The sequence below is a fragment of the Stegodyphus dumicola genome, chromosome 11, assembly GCF_044657685.1.
Source record: "Stegodyphus dumicola isolate Sdum_Otavi_A_Nest chromosome 11, ASM4465768v1".
Taxonomy (NCBI): domain Eukaryota; kingdom Metazoa; phylum Arthropoda; class Arachnida; order Araneae; family Eresidae; genus Stegodyphus; species Stegodyphus dumicola.
Window position 1 is genome coordinate 92,052,999 of NC_140778.1, and position 24,941 is coordinate 92,077,939.

At 35.6% G+C, this 24,941-nt stretch overlaps 1 protein-coding gene across 3 annotated transcripts in view; it reads left to right on the forward strand.

The window, feature by feature from the left end:
• The window catches only part of LOC118198258 (apical endosomal glycoprotein-like), a 92,822-nt gene that overhangs the window by 45,720 nt on the left and 22,161 nt on the right, over positions 1-24,941 (forward strand). For all 3 annotated transcript variants that reach the window (XM_035369896.2, XM_035369895.2, XM_035369898.2), the window contains 3 exons: positions 8,726-8,816; positions 15,247-15,384; positions 19,532-19,674. In XM_035369896.2, the coding sequence (XP_035225787.2) occupies positions 8,726-8,816; positions 15,247-15,384; positions 19,532-19,674 (372 nt within the window). The remainder of the gene's footprint in view (positions 1-8,725; positions 8,817-15,246; positions 15,385-19,531; positions 19,675-24,941) is intronic.

Here is a 24,941-nt window from a genome sequence, read left to right on the forward strand (position 1 = left end):
TGAGTTTTGAATTAAGTTTTAATTTTAAACAGAAAACCAAATAGACTAACAAATGATCTATGCCATAGCCTTTGCCATATTCGTGACAAATACAGTGAAACATTGGACGACACTCTATGCAGGACCTTAATAATATCTATGTTCAGTTGCACTTCCTATCACATGACAATAACAATAATAAAATGTATACGTGATGGCATGTCTTCAAAGATGGTGCTTCTGCTTTTGGCAATATTCGTAGTCTCGCAAATCTCTCAGAGGGAATTCAGTGATATATGTCAGCCACACCGCGCCACTCCGGGATCCCAGAGGCAGGGTTTAAAAATTTGCCTCTGCCAGGAGGTTAACTTGTTAGTTGAGCTTATAGTAATTATTACTAACTATTTACAAATTATGTACCTACATGTGGTAAATCGCATTTTTCTTCGTCTTTGCCAAGTTCCAGTCTATTACATTATGCTTCTACTTCTATGATGAAGTGTTTACTGTTTACTTCAGCCTCGATAGCTCTAATTCTCTTGGCACTGTAGTAATCTGCGTAGAGCGATATAGTGAATGAGTATGGTTTTTCGGTAGAATCTGTTTGCTTCATAGTTCTGAAGTCCTGTGACAGTCTAGTGTACAATGAAGGGTATCAGGTTTCCCCCTCTGGTACTGCAGTCAAAATGTACATTGTTTTAAATTTACAAATTTACAACCTTTGACCCAACACTGGCCTCACCTCCAAAGACGAGATGCACTCCTTATGCTGACGTCACATGCTCTACGTCACTAAGCTGTATGCATGGACCTTATAAGAAATAGATTAACCCAAATGGCTTTTCTCCCTCTTCTGACGCATTCCCGGCTGTCACCTTGATCACATCCGGAGGAGTAGGGACGACTTGCAGAAACTTACAATGGTTGGCTATTGCAGTTGGTAAAATTGTCAAGAAAAAGTTGGTTGTAGCGCCTCACATTTCACAAATAAGAATTTTTAGATATTTTTATTTTTGAAACTGAGATATATGTGTAAAAATTTAGCATATTTATCAAGCATAATTAACTTTCCAAATAATTTTAAAGCTGTTGCATGCTTTCAGGCCTGGCTATTTTTTTAGCTTTTCCTATGCTGTAAGGAAATTTGTAACTATTTCTTTTAGAAAATAATATTTTAAATCTGAACTAATAGAAAATTTCAAACAAAGAATTTTCTCTTATAATTTTTACGCTTTTTATTGGTGTAAATAAGCAAAAAAATACTAAAATACCTAAAAATGAATTTTTTAAAGTTTTTGCTTAAAATTTTAAGTTGTGCTGCTTTTTTAAGATTACAGGCGAATATTATAGCATATTTTATATAAAGGAGTTTTATTTCAATTATATTTCACAATACATCATAGTGATAAACACTTTTAACACCTTAATAATTTTTATACATTTATTCTAATGTCAAAATTGTAAACTGTAATAATTGATTGTGCTAACATTTTATAGTGATTATTTTTTTTTAAATTTAAATCTAATTCTGCATAAGATTTTTTTATTTACTGTGAATTTAATTTATTAGCCCAAAGGGGTGGTAGTCCAGAAAGGCTATTAGTTTCGAAACGGCATTTTGCTCTGTTTCATTATAAACGTCCGTTTCACTTTGCAAATTGTTGCCACCAAATATTATCGCCTTGTATTATATTTAAAGAAATTTAATAATAAATAGTCTGCATGAATACATGTATGTTTCTTGCATTGTGAAAAACGACGGTATTTAGAGCCATAAAAATTTGAACAACATAATCCTCCACCCGAACAGCCGAATTTCGAATTTGTTTTAATCCATTTCATATTTTGTAAAACTTTAATGAATTGTTGATTAAGAAACTCAACGAGTTCATAGCGAGCAATGGCAACACTGTACGGAAAATAACATTTTTATCTCCAACGTGGAAATTCTAAAGATATGCTGTTTTCAAATACACTGGTGTGCAAAAATTAAGGACGAGACGGTTTTTTTCAATATAACTTTGTGCAAAAGCTTTCCAAATCAACACATTTAATATCGTAAGATCCCCAATACGTAAGGACATGAGTAATGTAAGCAACACTTACTAAAAGAGAAATCAGAGGGATAAAAAGAAGTTTTATTGAAAAAGTAGCATGGAGCGCAATGCGACTGAAGGCCGAAACATCCCTGTGATGGGTGTCCAGCAAGAAACATCCGGTCTTTAATAGGTGATATGATCTCCCCTGACTGCTAGGCAGGTTTCACAGCGTCTGCCCATGCTTGAGAATGAGGGTGTCAATGAGTTGTTGAGGCATTGCTGCCCATTCGTCTTGCAGCGCCAATCGAAGCTCCGAAATCGTTACTGGTGGTAAGGTACGAGCTGCCAAGCGTCTCCCTAGAAAATCCCATACATGCTCGATGGGATTGATATCCGGAGATCGTGCCGGCCAATCCATACGTTCAATATCCTCACTCTCTAAGAGCTGTTCGGCAGCTACTGTGTGATGACATGGTGCATTGTCGTCCAAAGAAAAGGAACTACGGACCCATAGCGCCTCTAAAAAGACGCACGTATGGAAGAAGAATCTCGTTACAATAACAGGTCCCGTTGACTGAACCTGCGTCGAAGATGTGAAGGTCTATACTACTACCAAGCACGATGCCTCCCCAAACGAGAACACCGCCACCTCCATACCTGTCCCTTTCAATGATGTTCGAGGGATGATGGCGGCTTCCCCGCTCTCTCCAGATGAGTATGCAATGAGAATCGCTACTCAGACTGAATCTGCTCTCATCTGTAAAGAGTACTCATCCCCATTCATTGTCTCACCAATTCCGGTGTTCCCGGCACCACAGAGAACGCCTTCTCCGATGGGCAGGCGTTAGAGGTACACACCGTACAGGGCGTCGTGCAAACAGACCACCACCGTGCAGTCTTCTGGCCACGGTAAAACGCGATATCGGTCGTCCAGTCGCCTGTGTCGTGTGTCTAGCGATTTCTCCGCTGTCTGCCGCCTGTTTCTTCTGGCCTGTAAGGCAATATACCGGTCATCTGCGGGTGTGGTTCCTCGTGTACGACCACTACTAAACCCCCGGATAGCTGTTCCTGTAGTTTGAAATTGTCTCCAAAGTCTTGAAACGATGCTGTGAGCAATTCCGAACTCTGCAGCCACACTTGTCACACTACGGCCTTCCTCCAACTTCCCAATGATTCGACCTCGGGTAAAAGCATCCAGATGTCGTCTAACAGATTGGTTATTCGCCATTTCTCGCTGAGGCAGCAACTCGGTGTGATTTTAACTGCTATACGGCGTGCAATCTCTTTGCCAGAAATACTGATCTTACACCGACAACATGCTTTATACTACTGAGACACTTCCTCATTACGTCTACCTGCATATCTGCGCATGTGCTACCGTACATCACCTTACTTAATCTCCTGATTGGTCTTTCTGTCCGCTCTGCCTCTTCGTTCAGTTGATATGCTAATTTTTCGACTTAGTCCTTAATTTTTGCACACCAGTGTATTTTGTGATACACTGCTTTTGAATTGAATTTTGTGTTGTTTACGTGGGAAGAACATGAAATTCAATAAATAGAGGTAACACACAAAGCGTTAAAAAACGTCCTTTTGAGCGTAACATAAAATCTGAGCGCTTCCAGATTTTATTTATTTATTTATTTTCATTACACTGAGATAAGTTTACGCTCCGAATTTATGAATTATTAAAATAAATAATCATCATATGATGTTAATAATTAATAATCATATGATCAAATAAATTATCGTCTTGTAATGTTATAATAATTTTATAAACCACTGCCTGAAAATGCTCATAAAATTTAAAAATATATATATCAGATCTTGTTTAATTTTGCTTTATTTGTTTCAAAGCTTCATGTACTATCAATCTTATTTAATTTTACGTTATTCGTACGCAAAATTAAGTTCATAAATTTTGTGCTTAGAGTTTTTACCGTTTTACCAAAGTAAAGATGTTTGTACACAAATTACGCGTGAAAAAAATGCGCGAAAGGCAGTAAAAGGTGCTTTAATGACATATGTTAAATCCTATTTGGAAAAAAACTGTGGTTTTCGTAATCTCATCACTATACAACGTATTACATTTAATAATTAAAAAGAGTTATGTGATACAAACGCCATAGGTTTCTGTGTTAAAGTAAACCAGATCGGCTCTACTCTTTCTTGCCGACATGTCGGTGACGCGCGCCCCGCTTACTGGGTTAGTCTATGTCTTATAAGGTCCATGGCTGTATGGCTTTGCTCTCAAAGGCCACGCTTTAACTCAATTTAATGTAGTGGGGTGGATGGTCTATATCGTTGCTAACACTTCTCGTAGTGCATTTATATGCGATAGTTTTGAGTTCCTTTTGTTAATTCTTTAAAGCATACACATGTTCGAATAGAAATTAGTCTTCTTTGCGATGTTTACCCCTGTACATAAGCCTTGCGAAAGGCATAGATCTTCTCTTGGAAAACAGTAGTATGATTGCATAGTCGAAAATTTCAGCGGTGTGTTTACGTACAATGTCGTCTGCCTCTACGCGGAAAGATTTTTTGACTTCAAATCGTCAGTAAAAGATTCTCTATGTCTTCTTTGTAAAGGGAGCTTGGACCAGTGTACGACCGTCTTTTGCGCCAGGTGTCGGCGTGTTAGCTTGTCAAGTTTTGTGCAGTTTCTCTATGATGTATTATATTTTTTTTGCACTTTGCGTTCCTTCACAGTGAAAGACCATGTAGATTGTACGTTCTATCAGCGAGTTTATGCATTGCCTCTGCGAACCCCTTCCGTGCTACTGGTGATTTGTTCTGAAAGCTTACGCGATATTAGGGCAGAGCTATTCTCTTGATTTGTTGCATGTTATTGTCCTGTTCATCTACATTTGGCTGCGGTATAGAATCATTAGGCTTGTGGCTCTTAAGTAAAATTCTTTAACAGGTCCTCCTTTTAGATTCCTTGTGCAATTAATTTTGCTGTTCAGTTTAATTTTTACTTTGTTTGTTTTTTTGCTGACTAGTTAATTTCTTATCCAGTACAATGCCCAGATAGGTCATAGCATCTTATATTCTTAAGACGACCCCCTACCATTTTTGAACAGGCGATTAAAGGCTGGTTTTTGCCTTTCAGAATACGATCGCCGCAGAATTTCTGCGTTAATTTTAAGATTGTATGTTACACGTTAGGTTATTTAGTGTGCTTCCTGCTTTCTTTTTTGTTATAGTTCAATTTGCTCCTCTGATTATTAAATTAAAATCGTCGGTATATATTTATATGTAGGTCTGTATGTCAGGGTATGCTTGCATTTATTTTGCTTTCTTCAAAGTTCATCTTTCAGCTGTGTCAGCCATTTTGTCTCAGATTATAGTTATATGTTAGAACCTTGTGGGTTCTTTTGTGCTATTCTGATATGACATTAACTTCATTGAGTAATTATTTTATGTACGAATTCTCCTCATGCCGATAATAAGCACATGGGCTTGTACCTATCTGTCCTGCTTTTATCTTTACCGTCTTTTGAATCAGAACCAACTCTGCACCCTTTCGCAAGTTTGGGAATCTCGAGGCATTTATTTAGAGTCTCAATCAAGAAGTTTTCTTTCGCGAATAGTAGTTATATTACTTCTGTGGTGAGATTGTCTGGTCCCGGATCTTTTCTACATTTTGCTGATACTATGATTCTTCTAATTTCCGAGTTTGAAAAGGAGATGTTGTTCTCTATCTCAGATGTTCGTGAGGTTCCTCGTATTTCTACCTGTTGTTCTATGTCTTTTTGCCCATCATCTTGGGAAACGCTATAATTAATAATATCGGTTACTAACTTGTTTTTGTGCTACCACATTTTTCAATTGTGCTTAGTTATAAGGAGTCTCAAATATTTCCTCTTACTAGATGGAAGTGAGCTCCAAAACGAGTTTATTCTCATTGTGTCCCATAAAGCGTTGCAGCACGCCCTTTCCTCTTTGAAGATTTTTTTAAATACTTTACTGCTTTTATTTTATTATATTAACGTATTTTGCTTCCTTGCTTTTCCTTTTGTTCTTTGGTACCTTTTCTTAACAATTCTTATTGTTTTCCCCATTTGCGTTATTCTTGCGTCCAAAGTGAACCGCTTTTGCGTCCCTGGGGTTTCTTTCGCGCTTTTGCGAGTTTCTTCATAAATTTCATACATAACAGTTGTAAGTATAATTAAGGGAAAATCCATTTCTTCCCTTTTGTTACTCTAATGGGATTCGTATATTTTCTACGCAATAGTTTGAAACTCAGCTATTCTGTTGGCTCGATATTAGACTGACTTTTCCTTCATTGATTTCGAATACATTCGGATTAGAATATGACAGATTGTAATATTATGATCGCTCAGGTTTCCTCGTTTGTGGCTTGCAAGTTTTGAATGTCTGGTGTACCTGTACTCCAAAAAAAAAAAAAAAAAGTCAAGTCGAGCCAAGAGTTTTCTCTGATCTGGGGAAAGTTGGATTGTCGCAGATCTCGTCCATCACTGAGAACCCTGTTGTCACTAAAATTTTGGAGACTTTTACACTTCAGGAGTCGACGTTGTTTGAGCTCCATGCTGAGCTTTTGATGGTAAAATTGATGCTGATTATCGAGGAAGTGTCCGAGTTATCCTTTGTGGCGTTTTCTAAAATTGTGAATATTGGATCAATGTCCTTAGATGGTCGACAGTACGTTAATAGTAGTAAGAAGGTTTCCGTTTGTCCTACTTTTTGAGTAAGACAAACGGAAACCTTTGAAGTTTTTGAGTATAAAATCAAACGCCGAAAAATGCTGCATCGGAAATTATTATCTCTTTGAGTAATAGTATTTGCACGGAAACCGCGTAGTTGTTTTTAAGGTTCTTAAATGCATCCTGTTTTGATATTACCAATTTCCTTTTAGTTGCGCATTTCATGTTTTTCACTGTACTCCTAGAGTGCTGAGTATTGATTTAAATTAATGAGATTTTTTCCATAACTGATGCATTGTGCAAATAGGTTCATCTCCTTGGTAGCCTGGACATTTATAACTCCTCGTGTCATGACAGAGCTTGTATTTTGCATTAAATATTTGGCTTGGTTTTTTTGTAGTTTACGTGCCTTTTAATGTCCTCGTTACGTTCTGTGTGCTCTTTCTTTATCTGAACCACACCTTACACATATTTTGGTATCTTTACAATATCTAGATTTTTGATAGTAGCGCAAACAGTATAATAGACTCGTACATCTTTAAAATGTACTCAAATTTCTATTCCAAAGTAAATTCACTTTTCATTGACCCTTTTCCATTAGCTTTCTGAATGTTACTGCGTCAACTAAACCAGAGCTCTCCGTACTTAGCTCTCATTGCGAAAAGAACCTCGACAACTGTATCTGCGAATTTCATAGTTTGGGTTTAAACTAGGTTCTTTACTTCATCTTTGTCAATGTATTTATTCATGTAATTTGTATTGTGTTCCGATTCTCTGAATATTTCGCTTCCATAACGTCTTTTAATATACACTCTCTTGCAAAAAAAAAAAAATCGAAGCACCAAGAAGGACTTTTGCGACCGTTACGAAATTTGGTATATCTTGATCTTGCGTAGAAAAGTAAGGAACACAAAGCAACAAGAAAAGAAAACACCTGTTGTTAGAGATAGAAAATCAACGCATACAAATGTTTCTAATTGAAAATAGAGGAATGTGATTTCGGAAAAGGTAGTGATATAAATTGTAGACATGCTAATAAATCGATCAACTCTAAAAGAAATTTTGGGATACTATTATCCTTTTATATGAAATTATGTTTATTTCCTATTAAATATTGCATCCATTTATATTACGCCTTTTAAACACATCATTTATATTATAAATATTGTTATGTGCATAGCTAAAACATATTTGTGAAAACAAAAACGGTTCTAAAGTCTATGAGCGTCTATTGACTTTGAATGATGATCAGGTTGCATAAATTTACGAATGTTAGGGGGGAAAACATTTAATAGAGTTTGGGGGTATTTAATTTTGAATTCAACAGTTAAAAATACTTTGTTTCTCTGCATGCTCTTCCGTATCACCAGTGGTACATGTATCACTGGTTGCGAATCGCTGATCTAAGCCTTTTTCACAGTCACTCTGTTCAGTTAATGAGGTTGCAATGAGGATTTCTTCTATTTCTTCGTCATGTGCAATTTCACATTCTTTGAAATCCTAGAAGTCAGATCTTTTGGTATATTTAATATCATCTTGCTTTTTAAATCTGTTTATTTCAAATACCTCGCTGTATTTTGAAGCATGTTCCTGCCTTGTATAATGCAGCCTTCTATAATGTGTCTTTCTTGTATAATATATATATCGTCCAATTTCTCTTAATAAGTCCTCCACAGAAGCATCCCGCCACATAGGCAGGTAATCCTAACTGGTTCTTCACAGTCAAACCTAATCTATCTAAGCATAAAATTACCAGTAAGATAGTATCTTAACTATAATGGTTTTACTAGCACTTCGTATAATATCATGGTTGCTTACATTATATGCGTAGCATTTTATTTATGAGTTTTGGATATAATAATATAGAACAACAAATGTACTGATATCTACATGCAATAGTTACTGCTGCTGAATTTTACTCAAAACATGATAGTGTATACCATAATTACGCATATTTGCTATGAAAATTCTATGTTCAGATTTGCTATGAAAATGTCACACATATTGAATATTCATGCTGATTAACATTTTCGTCTACAGATTACATTTACTGCCGGTCTAAAAAGCAGTGTTGAAGCGCTTATTGCAATAGATGACGTCAGATTTGATGTGGGAACTTGCCCTGAAACAGGTATACCAAATTCAATGTTTTACACTAGAATCTAAAAGCTGTGTCCTCTTCATTGGTTGGATTCTGTAACTTGTAACAGATATATTTTGTTGAAAGTATTATATTCAAGTAACAAACTGTTCTAAGATAAAAATATCTGGTCTTCTTTCTTATATTTTATAAAGCATCGATATCATCATACATATAATTCAGTTGAATTTGGTTGTCTCACTGATGGTTGATTCACTGGTGATAAAGCTTTCTAAACTTGCCACCTTGAATTTTGTTATGAATTTTATGAATCTGTTATGTATTATTTTTGTTGTGTACAATTATTACTCATATTTTACTGTGAGTAAGGAATTCTTATTGTTTATATTATTTTGCTGTGAATAGGAAATTTGTAATATTCTTATCGGAGAATTAATTTTTATTATTTAATATTTTTTAAACCTTTTCGTTCGATTACGGCCAAGCTCATTTAAGTTTAGCTTTGATACAGCTAAAAGGCGTGTGCTTTCTTCCCTTCTCACGAAGCAGTCGCTTTGCGACCAGCTGCGTTTCCTTCCCCCAGAATTCCAGTTTATCATTCGCAGGGGTTGACCACGTGTTTCGGGTTTGGAGGCGAGAAAGTACTTCGGCCTTTCTGAAGAGAGTTGTTACGTAGAAAATTATACTAAAATTACCCTTTACTTTTAAAAGGGTTGATTTATTCAACAAACTTTCTCGTGCCGTGACAAAAAAAAAAAAAAAAAAAAATTACTACTAACTCTGAATAATCAATACTTATCATAATTCGTTAACGATTTGGTGATTACAACACTACCTTAAGTTAAACGAAATTCACTTAAATCATCAACTCAGAAAAATAAAGTTTATCTGATCAACTCTCAACTCTTTAAATCCAAGAATGAAAAGAAAATATCTTCCCTGGTGTTTTGGTCGAATCAAAGGGGTACTTTTCCGTTTTACCGGCGCAAGCGATAAAGTCGCCAGTAATGGTACAACTGATGCCAAACGAAATATCCTCGCTGGTAACCTTTAACTTTTACTTTTTCAAAACAAGTCGCAGCCATTTCTTCTCAGATTGATTGTTTCTTTCAATACTGGCATACAATTACATAAAATTTTTACCAAATAGTTGAGTTTAAAGGCCCTAAGGCCATTCGCGGGCGGTAATTAAGTCAATTAGGATGCAATCGCACTACTCATCCGATCAATTAGGATGCAAAGTCAAGAGTTAAATTAGAATGCACTAGCGAAGTAAAGTACTGCAGTTTTACAAAATTTCTGAGTAAGCTATTCGTACGAATTGTAATAATTCTGGCATTTAAACTTGTATTCCAAATTAAGATTTAACTTGATTAAATATTAACTTTGTAAGGTACTTTTCCGTTTCGCTGGCGCAAATCTCGCCAAGCAGACTTTATTGGCGAAAACACATAGTATACACATAATAAATGTTGACAAATGTTAGTTCTAAGAATTTTTTATTCTAAAGGTATAAACATTTTAATGTCGGGTAAAATTTTGTAAAAAAGCCAATAAACAAAGACAATAAATTTGTAAAAAGACATTACTTTAAGAATTTACTATCCTTTCATTGTACAACATCCTGATTCGCCGGTTCGTATCACGTGACCACAAGTGATCTCATCTCGCGTTAACTACGCTACAAAAATGTAATTCTCTCAGTGCGCCGGCGAAACGGAAAAGTACCATCAAAGATTATTTAACAAAACAAAATGTGAAAATGCATGTCCGTACAAATTCACCAAAGCGCTGTCTATCTCTAAAATAAAACTATTTCAGCTCTCCAACCTGTAAACACAAAATTTTCAACACAAGGCTAGTGATTGCCCTAAAACATTTTACTTTTAAAATATCCCATAGAACTCTTCAAACACCAGGAAAAGATAATTCTCACACTAATCACCAATTCAACTAAATTTAAGTAAACCGATCGTATAGTCACAAAACACTTAAAATTCATTTTCTGCTACCGCAATAAGATTACTCAGGTTCGAATTGAAATAACCATGTTTTCCGAAAGGATCATATGGGTGACCTACAGTAGACCACCAAATAAAACTCAAAATAAAATATACAAAAATTAAATCAATAAACACATTTAGGAACTACTCTGATATGCGCCCTCAAGTCGCCAAATTTCTCGCCAAACATTTTTGGCGAGAAACTCCACGCTGCCATATTGCTATCTAAATTTTTTGTCTACATTTCGAACTTTAAGCCTAAAATGTCTCCAAAAACACGGTTTTCGCGAATGCAAAAACCACGTTTTGAACACACAATTTAAGCTACAAATCCGAAACAAAAACAAAAAATTTAGATAGCAAAACCGTAAAGTTTCTAACCAAAATTATTTGACAAGGGTCCATGTACACAGCGATATGTTTTAACTTAAAAAAAAAAAAAAAAACATCTACGGATGGCACAATCTAGGCAACGAACGAATCTACGAACTACGCACACCTCGCTTTAATAAATTAACAACAATAAATTTCAAATAATACCATGTACACAGCGTCCTGTTTCAACTTAAAAAAAATCTACGAATTGCACAATTTAGGCAACAAACGAATCTACAAACTACGCACACTTCACTTAAATAAATTAACATAACAACAATAAATTTTAAAGAATATCATGTATATAGCGTTCTGTTTCAACTTTAAAAAACATCTACGAATTGCACAATTTAGACGGTACGCACTAATCAACAAAATAACTAAAACAAATTTCAAACAATTAAAAAAAAACAATAACGACAGAAATTCATACTAAAAAAAAAAAACAATGAACATAACATTCTACAAAATAAGAACAAGAATAAAATAAAATGCACTTACCATGAATTAATGCTTTTACGAACAGCAGAAATACCAATTTCATACCGCCACGTAATCACTATCGTATTTATATGACAACCAGACACACTATGCAGAAAATTAATACTATGGTTCACAAATAAATAAAATAACAAATAATCACAAATCCCTACTTCTATCATGCACAGCCACTAAAAATAATCTCCCAGACCCTCTTTCCACACCTCCAAATACCCACTGTCCCTCAACAGGATGGCCACGACGATATTTCCTTTTGCCGAACTTCAATTCAACAACTTCCACCATTTTATCTTCCCCCCCCCTAGCTTCTTAGACACAGAGCATGACGCGAACCAACGAACTCCAGCGAAAGATTTTTCAATGTCAACAGGGTTGCCATACAACACGCAATTGCGCCAAAAGCCAGCGCAGAACACATATCGCCACATTTGGTGAAATTAGGGCGTATATCAGAGTTGTACCCACATTTATTAAATATTCCAAACACTATAATTTAAAATACCTGGCCAGACTACCCCTACAAAAAATAATCTAAAATTTACTCATTATTTCTCATTTGTTCGCTTATCTCTCATTACGAGTATGAATGCTACAAATCCTTAATTAATAATTCACATTTAGAATTGGAGCAATTTATCCTCTGACATTTAGTAACCAATTAAATTACTTTATATAATACTGAAATTGCAATTACTTCAGTGAAAAATTGCTTTTCAGAAATATTTATTTTAAGACATATCGAAATTACAGAAACATGATCTTTAAACATAAAAAAATAACTTCACTCCCTCTAATTTAGACAAAACACAAGTAAAAAAAAACCAAACAAAAGGAAACAAAAATTCACTCACGGAATCCGCGTACACAATTCTGGGGGCCTCGGGGAGCTGCCTAGATTCAGTCAAAATCGTCGAAACAATAACGGGCAAAACTTCATCGTTGTCAGGAAAACCGATACTGAAGTCTGTTCAAGGCACAACGAGAAATTTCTCATAGTTCCAGTAGGATACTCTGGTCTAGTAGCATGTGCGAACAATCAGTTCTTCCACAAGTGAATAACATTAGAAACATTTTTCTCTATCAAATGTTGCCGGTCAGGGAAAAACGCTGACCCTAGCCACAGAACTTCAGCCTATTTCGCAGATGTCTATCCGATAGGAGCCCTCGACGAGCTCGGACCGGTCCCCGCGGCCGGTCCGGGCTAACCGCTGACCGCGGTTTCGTTTGAAAGGAATATTGTTCACATAGTTTTCCTTGAATAACAAAAGACCCTTCTTGTTGACATCAAGGAAAGTTAAATCATTTCCAAGCGTATTTTTTAATTTCTAGCAAATGTCATAAATTTCTAAATTCAAAAAATCAGTTACTTTCAGCGGAATATCTGCTATCGACTCCATTGTAAACACAGCACATGTGGATGTTGTTGTTACTAGATCACGTGACCACATTTATCCTCTTCTTCTCTTGCGGAATGTATCTCATTGCTATTTAGCTTTTGCAATAAATAAAGAAACTTTTTTTTTTTTTTTTTTTTTTTTTTTTTTAAGAAGAAATTGTTAAGCATTATCTCTAAATATTCACTCGCCATTTTGATTATCAAACCTTTGTGAGGAAAGCAGATGAAATTACCATATCATAGCAGACAGTTATGAGATATATCAAAAAAATGCTTCCAAATTATATCGTAACAATCTTAAGACCTTGTCCACCTTAACATCTTGTTTTCTCTGGCTTTGGATGAACCAACGGATATACCTGATGTTGCTTTAATCGTATTTATGAGAGGAATTGGAGATAATTTTAATGTCTTTAAAGAACCGGCGGTTTGGAGTAACTGTGGTAAAACAAGGCGACCAGACTCACTTGAAAACGTGAAATCATCCTTCAAAAATATAAAATTGATTTTTGCAAACTCATCAGTGTGTGTCCAGATGCAGCACTAACAACAGTACTGTAACCTTCCTTGGAAAAGTTTAAATTATCCTGTACTAAATATGAACGTCAGACGGTATAAAAAATGATCGAATTATATGACGCATCTGAACTTGACTGTATTGTTGCAAAAAATTGACGTGTAGTACGCAAATATTTGACGACTCCTGTTATGCGCTGTACATTCGAATGCTCTGAATAACATATCACATAATGACAGCCTTTCTCAAACTGCGGGTTGCAACTCTATTTAGGGTCACAAAAATAAATGTTGCGTTGCTAAAATTTAATTCAGATATCTGAATTTGAAGAAACACAAGCTCCCAACTAGAATTGTTTTTCTACAGAATGAGCTATTAACGTCAAGCTTTCAATTTTTTTCGAAACCTATAACTTTCAATGCAGCAAAAGATGACTTTCTCCCTAAAGGTCAAAGATCGTCTTCTAACATATGTCATAGAAGATTTTTAACGACAGTCGAGTAACGTGCATAATTAGTGATCTGCATACGAATATTTGAAAATGCAAGGAAGATATTTCAAGCGTATATCAAAGAATTTTAAAGAATAGCTAAATATACTAAACTGCAAAGTACAATATGATAAATGAAAATTTAATGGAAAGGAATGAACTATGTACTAAAGTGAAAAGTATATAATATGACAAATGAAAATTTAATGAAATGGTATAATATATATTATTACAAAATGGCCAGGCGCGGTGGGATAGCTTCCCTGCAAAGAAGATTTAGAGTTGCCAGAAAATGGCAAAGGAAGCAGGGTTGCCACATTAGGCGAAAAAATTGGCGATATGCCAATAACGGATGCAGAACCTTCTGAAACGAATTCTTACTGCTTTATCCCAGAATGTTCTCGAACGCAACCCAAAAGTTATATAAACGCAGCTGGTACGGTGAGTCCATCGAGTTCATAGTCAATCAGTGCCGAGTCAGTTAAAAGTCAGTGAGCGAGTGTCTCATAGTCTAGTGCCGAGTTGGCCGTCGAGTGCATCCAGAGAGTCTCTTAGTGTATCGCGAGTTAGTGCATCGTCGAGTTCCGAACCGAGTCGGGAACTGTAGTCTAGTGTATCGTCAAGTGCATTGCGTATTGTAGAGCGGACAGTCTCGAGAGTAGGTAAAGTTCGGAGAACGAGCAGAGTCGGGAGCTGTATTCTAGTGCCTTGTTATCAAGCTGTCTTCACCGTTATACCATGATAGGCTAAAGGCTGTATCGCTGATTGTTTCAGCTTGTTTATAGCAGTTTAGTTTTCGACGACTGTAAACGTGATTTTGGAGCTGTCCTGAGAATACTGGCTAATAAATTGTGCTTCGATACTTAAGTGTCGTCCTTATTCACTCCAAATCCACGAACCCGTGCATATGGTAAGAAGAAACAACGCATTTGGTAAGAACAATATACTGAACTGCAGATTACAATTTTATAAAGGAAAATTTAATAGATATGGAATAAAGTCTGTACTTAAGTAAAACGTACTGTGTGACAAACGAAAATTTACTGGAAATGGAAGAAATTTAAGTAAGAGATTTGTAAAACCGATTTGTCTAACTGAATGTGATTTTACGCTTAACGTAAAAAAGTGACAAGACTTTCCATAGATATTATTACTTACCACATTTCCTTTTATTCCAGGGTCTTGTGATTTTGAAGAAGACAAATGCGCTTGGGTCGATGGCGAGGGCGATTACACCTGGGTGAGGAAAAGCGGAAAGTCATTGCTAGAGGATGAGATCGGTCCAAGTAGTGATAAAACGCTGGGAACAAGAGATGGTACCCAACCTCGTATAACTTTCTCCAGTTTATATACTTTTAGACCATTTTATACTATTAATTTTTTGTAAACAAAGATTTAATGTTTCAGCAATAACTCAATGTTAAGAAAATAACTCAAATCGTTGCACTAATAATATTTTCTTGAATATCTTAAGAAGTTTTTATCTCATATTTTTAGTAATTATTGAAATGACTACGTGGTTATTTGTGAATATTCATATCAGAAATACACGGCGATACTTAATATAAAACTATGCAAAAAGATCTGAGAGAAAATTATAAACCGTCGACGTGATTTCTTATAAAAACGATCCAATCCAATGATGCATTGTATTTCCATATTTTATATTTCTAGTTATACAGTTCATAAGTTCTTTTAAATTTAAGTCTGACTTTCCCCAAAATCCAAAATTTTGACTGAAAATCTTCGGCAATATAAGTCTGTTCTATTCGGTAAATTTAAATTATGCGTAGACTTGTTTCTGTACCAATCATTTTTTTTCGACCAGTCGACATTTTATAGAAATTTTGCTTTGTTTTGTACTTTGTCTCTTTCAGCTATTTTAATTTTAGACGATACTTTTTTGTTTTCGAAAGCTGATGAGGTTGCATGCTTTCTTTTTATTTATAATTAATTAATTTGTGATGTAATAAATTTGAAATTCTCCTGATTTCTTAAAATAAATTTTATAACTAGCATAAAATGTTCATGATATTTCTCAGCTAGGATTTTTTTCTTATGTGAAATCGACTATTTAATCAAAATTATCTTTCATTTATTATTTATACCTTTATCACCATGCTCTAGAACTATTAAAAAGAAGCATACAGGCATTTTATTCATTTCTTAAATAATATATTCAAGCTAATTTATTAAATGCTTATCGTAAGATCCTACATTTGTAGAGTTCAATAACATCTTCTAATTTTATCCATATTAGCTGAGATAAATTTTCCAAAAGTTATCCACTGTTACTATACTGACAATATGTGTTATAAAATTATAAAGAAATATCACCTCAGTTTGCACCTCTTCAATTCTTCCTCGTATGAAAAACTCTCGTCTTCGAACTTCATAATATTTCGGGATTATCTGAGGATACTGGCAACAGCAGGAACGAATCATCCTTCTGAATGCCGGGAAAAACACCAAAGTACCATCTCAGTTTGTTTCACTGCGAGATTCGCAATGAAGATAGACTCATAAGACCTTACGCTGCCTTTCTTCTAAGGTGAAAGCCAGGGCTTTCTCACTTAGCTCTCAATTACATGCATCTACTGGTATATATAAAATCAATAATTTTGCTCACTTCTGTAAATACTGCAATTTTAAGCAGTTGACAGCACTCGAAAAGGTGACCAGCCACGTGACATGGTACTGGAAATCTGCTATATCTTTTCAGCTTTGACTCTAATCTTGTCACGCCTATATATGTAAATATCAGCTATAGAGTGCTACACGCACCTATTCGATTTTGTATTTTCCTAATTTATTTTATGTTTTACGTAATTAATGATTTTCAGCGCTTATTTTCTGGAGAACTCTGCACCAATGACATGCCTACTGGTCATTACGGAGCTTTGCAATTCCCACCCGGCCCTACGGGATCAAATTTGCTCACTTCAGTACTTGCCTCAGTCTGTGAAGCACTGGTCTGATAGCCGGAACACACCCTGCATTTTGCAGGTTACTTGTAGGTAATAGCAACAGTCGGAGTTGGAGCATCTCTCCTTTCCACCTCCTCTTATCCGTCCTCGCAGGTCATCACATTGTCATGAACCAAGGAAAATCAGGCTTAGTTAAAGGCATTACCTCAGTCTGAGCTGGTAACTTCGCGCTTGAGATAATTCAGTATTATTATTGGTATTGGCATGAGTTTGGGAGTATCGTGGTTAACACTTCCTGGTAACAAGTAGCCGATTCGTAGTTTATGTTTCAGAGATCGTACGCTTGCCTGTTTATGTTTTAGATTTTTTCGCACGACTGCCTGTTTATGTTTCATTCTCAGAAAGCGATAATATTCTGTTTACTAATGTCCGAAACATGATAACAATAAATCACCACTAAATTTGTTTGACTTGCATGCATTCCTCCTCCTCCCATTCATGCTTTAAATTTCTGAAAGTTAAAAATGTCTAATTTCCCTGTTCATATTATCCTGGTGTAAGTGGTTATCACATCCAGCAAGGAATTCAAAGATCCATTTCTTATTCTCGATAATGCAGCGTTGAATGTTCTATATTTTTAAAAGGATAGTATCTTCTACAGACATATACAAACAAATACAACAGAATGTGTTATGCAATATATATACTGTATAAAACACCTGCTGAATTATGTAATTAACCAAAGTTTATCTGAAATTGACAATGGCTTTATTGTAAAATTCTATTCCCTTCAAGTAAGATGGGCACCCAACTCTTGTTCTTCAAGAAGCGAAAACGCTCACACGTTATAAAATATAGAATATGCAAAACCTAAGGAAAAGGGGAAAAATGAAACTTATATCTGATTGATAGGCTGCTATTTCTGCATTCATACCGTGGCATATTTAGTGTTTAAATTGATTTATACTTTGATAAAAAGACAACTTTAGATGTGGTTTTAAAAAAAGATGAAATTTTTAATTCTGTCTTTAACTTTTAAAACTTTTATGATTTTGAATTTATGTTATAATACAGAAATTATTATGGCTAATATTATGGCACTTTAATTTACTTAATTTTATTACATATTTTAAATCCTAGTGCTTATATATGTATATATATATTCAGGTTTATGGAAATTCCATTACCATGAAGGAATCATTATAATTGAATGAATTTATTACTACGTGGGCAACTTGTAATTAATTATACACAGAAATATTTAAATTTACAAAGCAACCCGTTAATACCAAATGCTAAAAATTAGTACCTATGAAGATGGCATGGGATGCAGTAAGAGCTTGTAATCGTTGTGTTAAAAACAAACGGATTCACCAGCGCGTTGCCAGCCTGCAAAATTTCATACATACATGTTCAATTTGCGACAGCCGATGTGACTGGGGAGAAGTAGAAGTAGAAGTAGTACCTGGCATGCTTGAGAAAAAGTCGAATGTTTTTAGAGATACGTGTGGATGGCCCTTGTTCTGCTGATATACACCTTCAGGAATGTGTGGAATGAAGAATACGATTTCGGGCTCCACATACCATCTGCTTTAGGAACTACTGGTCATAATACCCTAAGTTCTTAGCAGATGAAATTGCCCATAATACCCAATGACGCCCCAAGCGATCGTCTGTTATAATGTTTGATGATATATTTCGTCATATGATGTTCACTCTTTTATTGTCTAAACGCGCACTCTAGCATCGGTGTATTCGTATTCCAAATAGCGTACAAATACCGGTGTATTGTATACCATTCTGTTCCATATTAAAACGGAATTCGTCGGAAAAGACAATCTAATGCGAATTGGCATGCCAGGGATTGTGTTGAACCCATTCTAGCCCCGAATGTCTACCGGGTTTTATCAGGGAAATCTTCTGCGTAGGAATTTTGGCTGATGCACCATAATGCAATCTACAGCGCGAGAGATGTCAGTGAACTGTTGAAGCTATCCAACATAGTGCCAGCTATCGAGAGGAAACTGTCTGCTCCATCACTGTCATTCGGAAGAGGTGTCTGTTTTAACGTACTGAGTTAGGATTTGTGGTTCGGACACGACTTCTGTGGCTTATTAAACTCTCTACTCTCATGTACTGACAAGACATTATGCTTCAGAGGAACTGCGATCTTACAACAGAAAATGTTTCGTCTCGCAGGTTGAATACTTGCCCTCCGATCAAACACCATAACCTGCCTGCATTCAGCTCCATGTCATTTATAATGTACAGTAACTTCGCATAAAACGGTTCTTGCTGGTGGATGAAGAAATATGACTTCTAAAAATCCTCCTTTTGTGCGGATTATAAACAAATTTAGAAACATTTTATCGTGCTACTCATCTTACGCATGCGCTGTCGCTCTGAAATTCGAGTCATTTCCATGTCTAATCTGTTATGCATTCCTAGTTCAACTTATTTACATGATTCTTTCATGGTGTTGCAATTTTCACAAACTGAAATGTATAGAGGACAAGTGTCATTTTTTTCTCGTTAGGATACTACGTCGTCATTAGTACTGAAAAGGAACAGCCTGTCAAATTGGCGAATTTGGAAAGTGAACTCTTCCGCGCTACGAATAATTCCCTATGTCTCAATTTTTATTACTACTCGTATGGATGGGATGTCGGGACGTTGTTGGTATGTATCTCCATCAATCTCTATCAAAAAAAAATTCAAAATTTTGTCGAATGTATTGTATTTAAATTTATCTTTTGTTGTCTTATCTTAAAACTAGCTTGGATTTCTGATGCTTACGTTTGCTTATTTCTCTCAGCCCACGATAACAATTGCTTGCATCCTATAGATTATATTTCTTTTCGACAACTCAGTATTCTAGGTTTCTGCGACCACATGCTAAGAAATTATACAAATATAATATTTCGCAACTTGGAAAAGGAACGATTAAAATTACGATTAATATGACAGTGAAATTATATTACTATTTTTAATAAAGGTTCTGAGCAAAGATTTGTCAGAAATCAATTATTTCATATTACCTTTGCATAACTTTAATACCAACATCTAAATATTAGTTTTAAAGAGGAAAATATTCCTTACTCTTTAAGATTTACAGTATTATGTAAATAATTTCTTGCTACTTAGAAAAATTACTTGATCTATTTCTAACATAATAATTCTGGTTTTCTACAAAACATCGCAGAAGAAGCATTATGTGTAAAACTGGCATAATGAGAGCCTCATCGGTGCAAAAAATCTGATGGGGAAGAAAGCGAGAAGAGGATACCTCAAGCGTTTTTACTTCCTTATGCGATATAAAAAGGAAGTATTGTAATCGTGAAAAGTTTCGGGCAGCATATTTCAACGAAAATATCCAGTTTGACCGCTATCGAATGCAATTTAATGATGTTTTTGCGTGACATCTGTACGTAAGGACAGAATAAAGACTCTTTTCCTGCAAAAAAATTATAAAACTGCTTTAAAATGGATTCTGAAGATAATTTTTCGTGGCGTCTGTACGTACGTACGTATCTCGCATAACTACAAAACAAGTAGCCTCGGAACGTTGAAATTTTGTATGTAGGACTGCTATAACATGTAGCTGTGTACGTCGTATTTTTGGTAGCAATCGGCCGTACGAAACATATATAAATATATTTATATATATATATATATCCACTCTGCTACCTGGCTCAGTGATCTTAGTTTCTTTACTCTTACATGTTTGTAAAATAAAAATTTTTTGCTTTGTAAGTTGTGCATTTTTCGCTTTGTAAGTTGTGCATTTTTCGCTTCAAAAGTGATTGAATTATATTGTTCTTAGCTTCCGGTTAAGGTTTTTATGCTTTTAGTAAATCTGCAAGCAATATTTGTACAATTATAAAAAATTTAAAAGCTGTTTGAGAGCGGCTAAGCCTAATTTTTAAACAACATGGCGGACATATTTGTTTACTTTTGAAACAACAGAATATTAGATTTACTACCAATCCAGAGAGACTAAGCATTGCAATAACAAAAATAACGCGCTCGCTTATTATTGCGAATTAAATCATGCTTAATCCTTTCTGGAATTTTTCGAGGAAATAAATGTTTAATATTTACTTCGTAATTTTTAGTAGAGATATTTTGAGTTTTTATGTATTTTTGCCTTGTCGCGAAGTGAGAACTGAATTAATTAAATGAGAAATACTAATTCGTTTGTAAAAAAACTGTTTCTTTTCTCGACTAGAAGAGAAACACGCTAATGTGACAATCAAAATCGTAAAAACAACCTTGTATTTAGCGTAGGTATAATGAAACACTCAATCGATTTCGAGGGCAGCTAAAGGTCCCTCCTCATCAGGAGAAAGAAGAAAATAAAGGAGAAGGAGTCACAGAAACACGTGGTCCTTATCAGCACTGCACGTGGTTAAAACTGGATATTTAATCAGAGTTGCACTGGCCGCCTACTTTTACTGAGCCAGGCTATCTGATCAAGTATAAAGGACAAGAAAAATTAGCGGAGTTAAAATAGGGAGCGAGGGGCAAAATGCACCTTCACGCTCAAAATCTGAACTTCAAATAATGGTGTTTTGGTGTATTTAATTATGGCAAAGCACACTAGGACTATCTGCCTAAGGGGAGGGATGCCTTCATGGAGGACTTTCTAAGGGAAACTGGCTCGTATACACGTTACACATGGGGAAAACCATGAAAACGCCCATGCAGCCAGCCCGTTCGCGGGATTCGAACCTCGGACCGAACTACCAGTGTTCAGCGACTTTACCGCTCGGCCGCTGGTGGGCTTCAAATAATGGAAAGCAACCACTGAACGGATTTTTATACCCTCTGGCAGTACCAAACGCGAGAAGGTAACGCCATCTATCGACAAAAATAACTGAATTAAGATAGCAGAATTTTAAAGGCATTAGGAAGGACTGGATTGGACTTCAAATCATTAACTAAACCTGCTAAATCTTTGTGAATGTGAAAAGCCTCAAGAAAATCCAATTCACCTATGGAAGAAGCCTTTTGGATAATTTTTGCAGACCCAAAGTTAAAATTATGGTTAAATGTCCAACTAAGATACGCTATTGAAGACTTGTTAATTTCGCCTTTTCTGACATAAGATTCATGTTCCTTGCTACGAAACTTCAACGCTCTTCTTGTTTGGCCAATATATCTTAAACCACACTGACACGATATACTATAAATTCCCCAAGAATTCAAGACAGAAACGCAATCTTTTAGAATCGAAGGGTGAATTTTATTAATAGGGGAGAAACCGACTTGAAAATTGAATTTCTGGAGAATCCGTGAAATTTTATAGCTAACAGATGATAAAATGGCAGCACGACAAGGTCATTAATATTATTTCTAACAGTGGAATGTCTTCTTTGATGGGAATCTGAAAATTTTTTAACAGCTTTATCAATAATCACGGGAGAAAATCCACGGTCAATCGCAACTGTTCTCAAATAATTAAGTTCATTGGTAAGCAAAGATTCAGAGGAACAAACTTTAAGCGCGCGGAATACATAATAGTAAAAAGAAGCCATTTTTTGCTTAACAGGGTGGCATGACTTGGCATGGGGTGGTAAACAAACTGCAAAGGGTTTACGGTACACAGTGGTGCTAAAATCTGTTTCATTGCGGATTATAAGAATATCAAGGAAGGAGAGAGAATTGTTGGTTTCAATTTTAAGAGTGAATTGGATGGCTGGATCAATTGAATTCATAATAGATAGAATCTCGGATAAATCCTCTTTATAACATATAGTCATAAAGAGCATTAAAGTTTGTTCCTCTGAATCTTTGCTTACTAACAAACTTAATTATTTGAGAGCAGTTGCGATTGACCGTGGATTTTCTCCCGTGATTATTGATAAAGCTGTTAAAAAATTTTCAGATTCCCATCAAAGAAGACATTCCACTGTTAGAAATAATATCAATGACCTTGTCGTGCTGCCATTTTATCCTTCTGTTAGCTATAAAATTTCACGGATTCTCCAGAAATTCAATTTTCAAGTCGGTTTCTCCCCTATTAATAAAATTCACCCTTCGATTCTAAAAGATTGCGTTTCTGTCTTGAATTCTTGGGGAATTTATAGTATATCGTGTCAGTGTGGTTTAAGATATATTGGCCAAACAAGAAGAGCGTTGAAGTTTCGTAGCAAGGAACATGAATCTTATGTCAGAAAGGGCGAAATTAACAAGTCTTCAATAGCGTATCTTAGTTGGACATTTAACCATAATTTTGACTTTGGGTCTGCAAAAATTATCCAAAAGGCTTCTCCCATAGGTGAATTGGATTTTCTTGAGGCTTTTCACATTCACAAAGATTTAGCAGGTTTAGTTAATGATTTGAAGTCCAATCCAGTCCTTCCTAATGCCTTTAAAATTCTGCTATCTTAATTCAGTTATTTTTACCGATAGATGGCGTTACCTTCTCGCGTTTGGTACTGCCAGAGGGTATAAAAATCCGTTCAGTGGTTGCTTTCCATTATTAGTTGCAGTGGAGCAGCGGTAAGGGTAGGTTGTCTGTCGACGTTGCTCTTTTCCACCTGCGAGTTGCACCTGCGTGTTCTACCCGTACTTGGATGACGTGTTTTCCCGCCTCGGTGTTGAAGATCGTCTGCGTTTTCGCTTTGTGGTTGCTTATCTTGTGCCACTGATCGTTCATCACTGAAATGTTGGATTTCGATCCTTCGATTTTTTACTGTTTTGGATTGTTACTCTTTAGCTTTGACTATCAGTGCTGAAAACAAGGGCCTTGTGAAGTCCCGCCGGCTCATCCAGAACACCTTCGTGTGGGTCTGGTTCCGGAGCGCCGGACTCCATTAATTTGCTTATGAATGATGGAACCATTTTTGAAAGTTTTTGCGGCTACCGTTGAGGAGCTGAGAGTTAAGAAACAAAGTGGAAATCTTTCTATCAAAGAAGACAAAGAATTTGATCTACTTCAAAAAGTGTATGATGCCTTAATTACTGCTTACAAAGAAATTGAAGAGTCATTAGAACATCAAGAAGAAACTCCTTCTACACCTACAGAAAGTGAATGGAAAATTGTCAAAAGAAAACGTATGAAAGGCTCACCTAATAAGCCAAATAAAGACAATTCAACTGAAATTCCTTTCGAACAAGAAACGGATAGTTCAGGTAACGAAACTGAACAAAAACCCAAAGGAGATCGTAGTGTGGGTAAAAGGAAAAAGGGTCATTTTCGTCCCATTAATCCTTCTCAGCTCAAACCAGTTGTTACTCCTTCCATTAATAGTCAAGAATCAATGGACACTAGTCCTGTTGTTCCAAATGAATCTCAGATAAATGAAGAAATACAAAACGATCAAAACAAAAAAGGCAAAGCGCCACCTGCCATTTATATAAATGATAAAAAATTTGATTGGAAAGAACTAAAAGCGTTATTTGCAGAACATAAATTATCAGACAAATCTGATTACACAGGTTACATTCAAAAAGAAGGCTTTAAAATTAAAGTCTCTCATGTCAACATTCATAGAGAAATGACAAGTGTTCTGAACAAAAAGGAAATTAAATATCACTCCTTTCTCTTGCCTGATGAGAAGAATCATAAAGTGGTCTTCCGTCATCTTACAATGGACACAGATCCTGATGAAATCAAAGAAGAACTTTTAAGCAAAAATTACGAAGTTATAAGTGTCAGTCAACTTTCTCGTAGATTTAAAGGAGAAGTTAAAAAATTTCCACTTTTTCTTATCACTCTGAAGAAAAATGAAAAATCTAAAGAAATTTCTAAAGAAGCCAAAATTTGTGGATTACATATCAAATTCGAACCATATAAAGGACGCTCTGGCCCAGTCCAGTGCTTCCGATATGTCAAGGATTTCACCATTCACAAGCTGCTTGCCACAATGACTTTAGATGTGTTAAATGTGGTGATAACCATGACTCAAGAACCTGTCAAAAAGACAAGAATGCACCTGCTA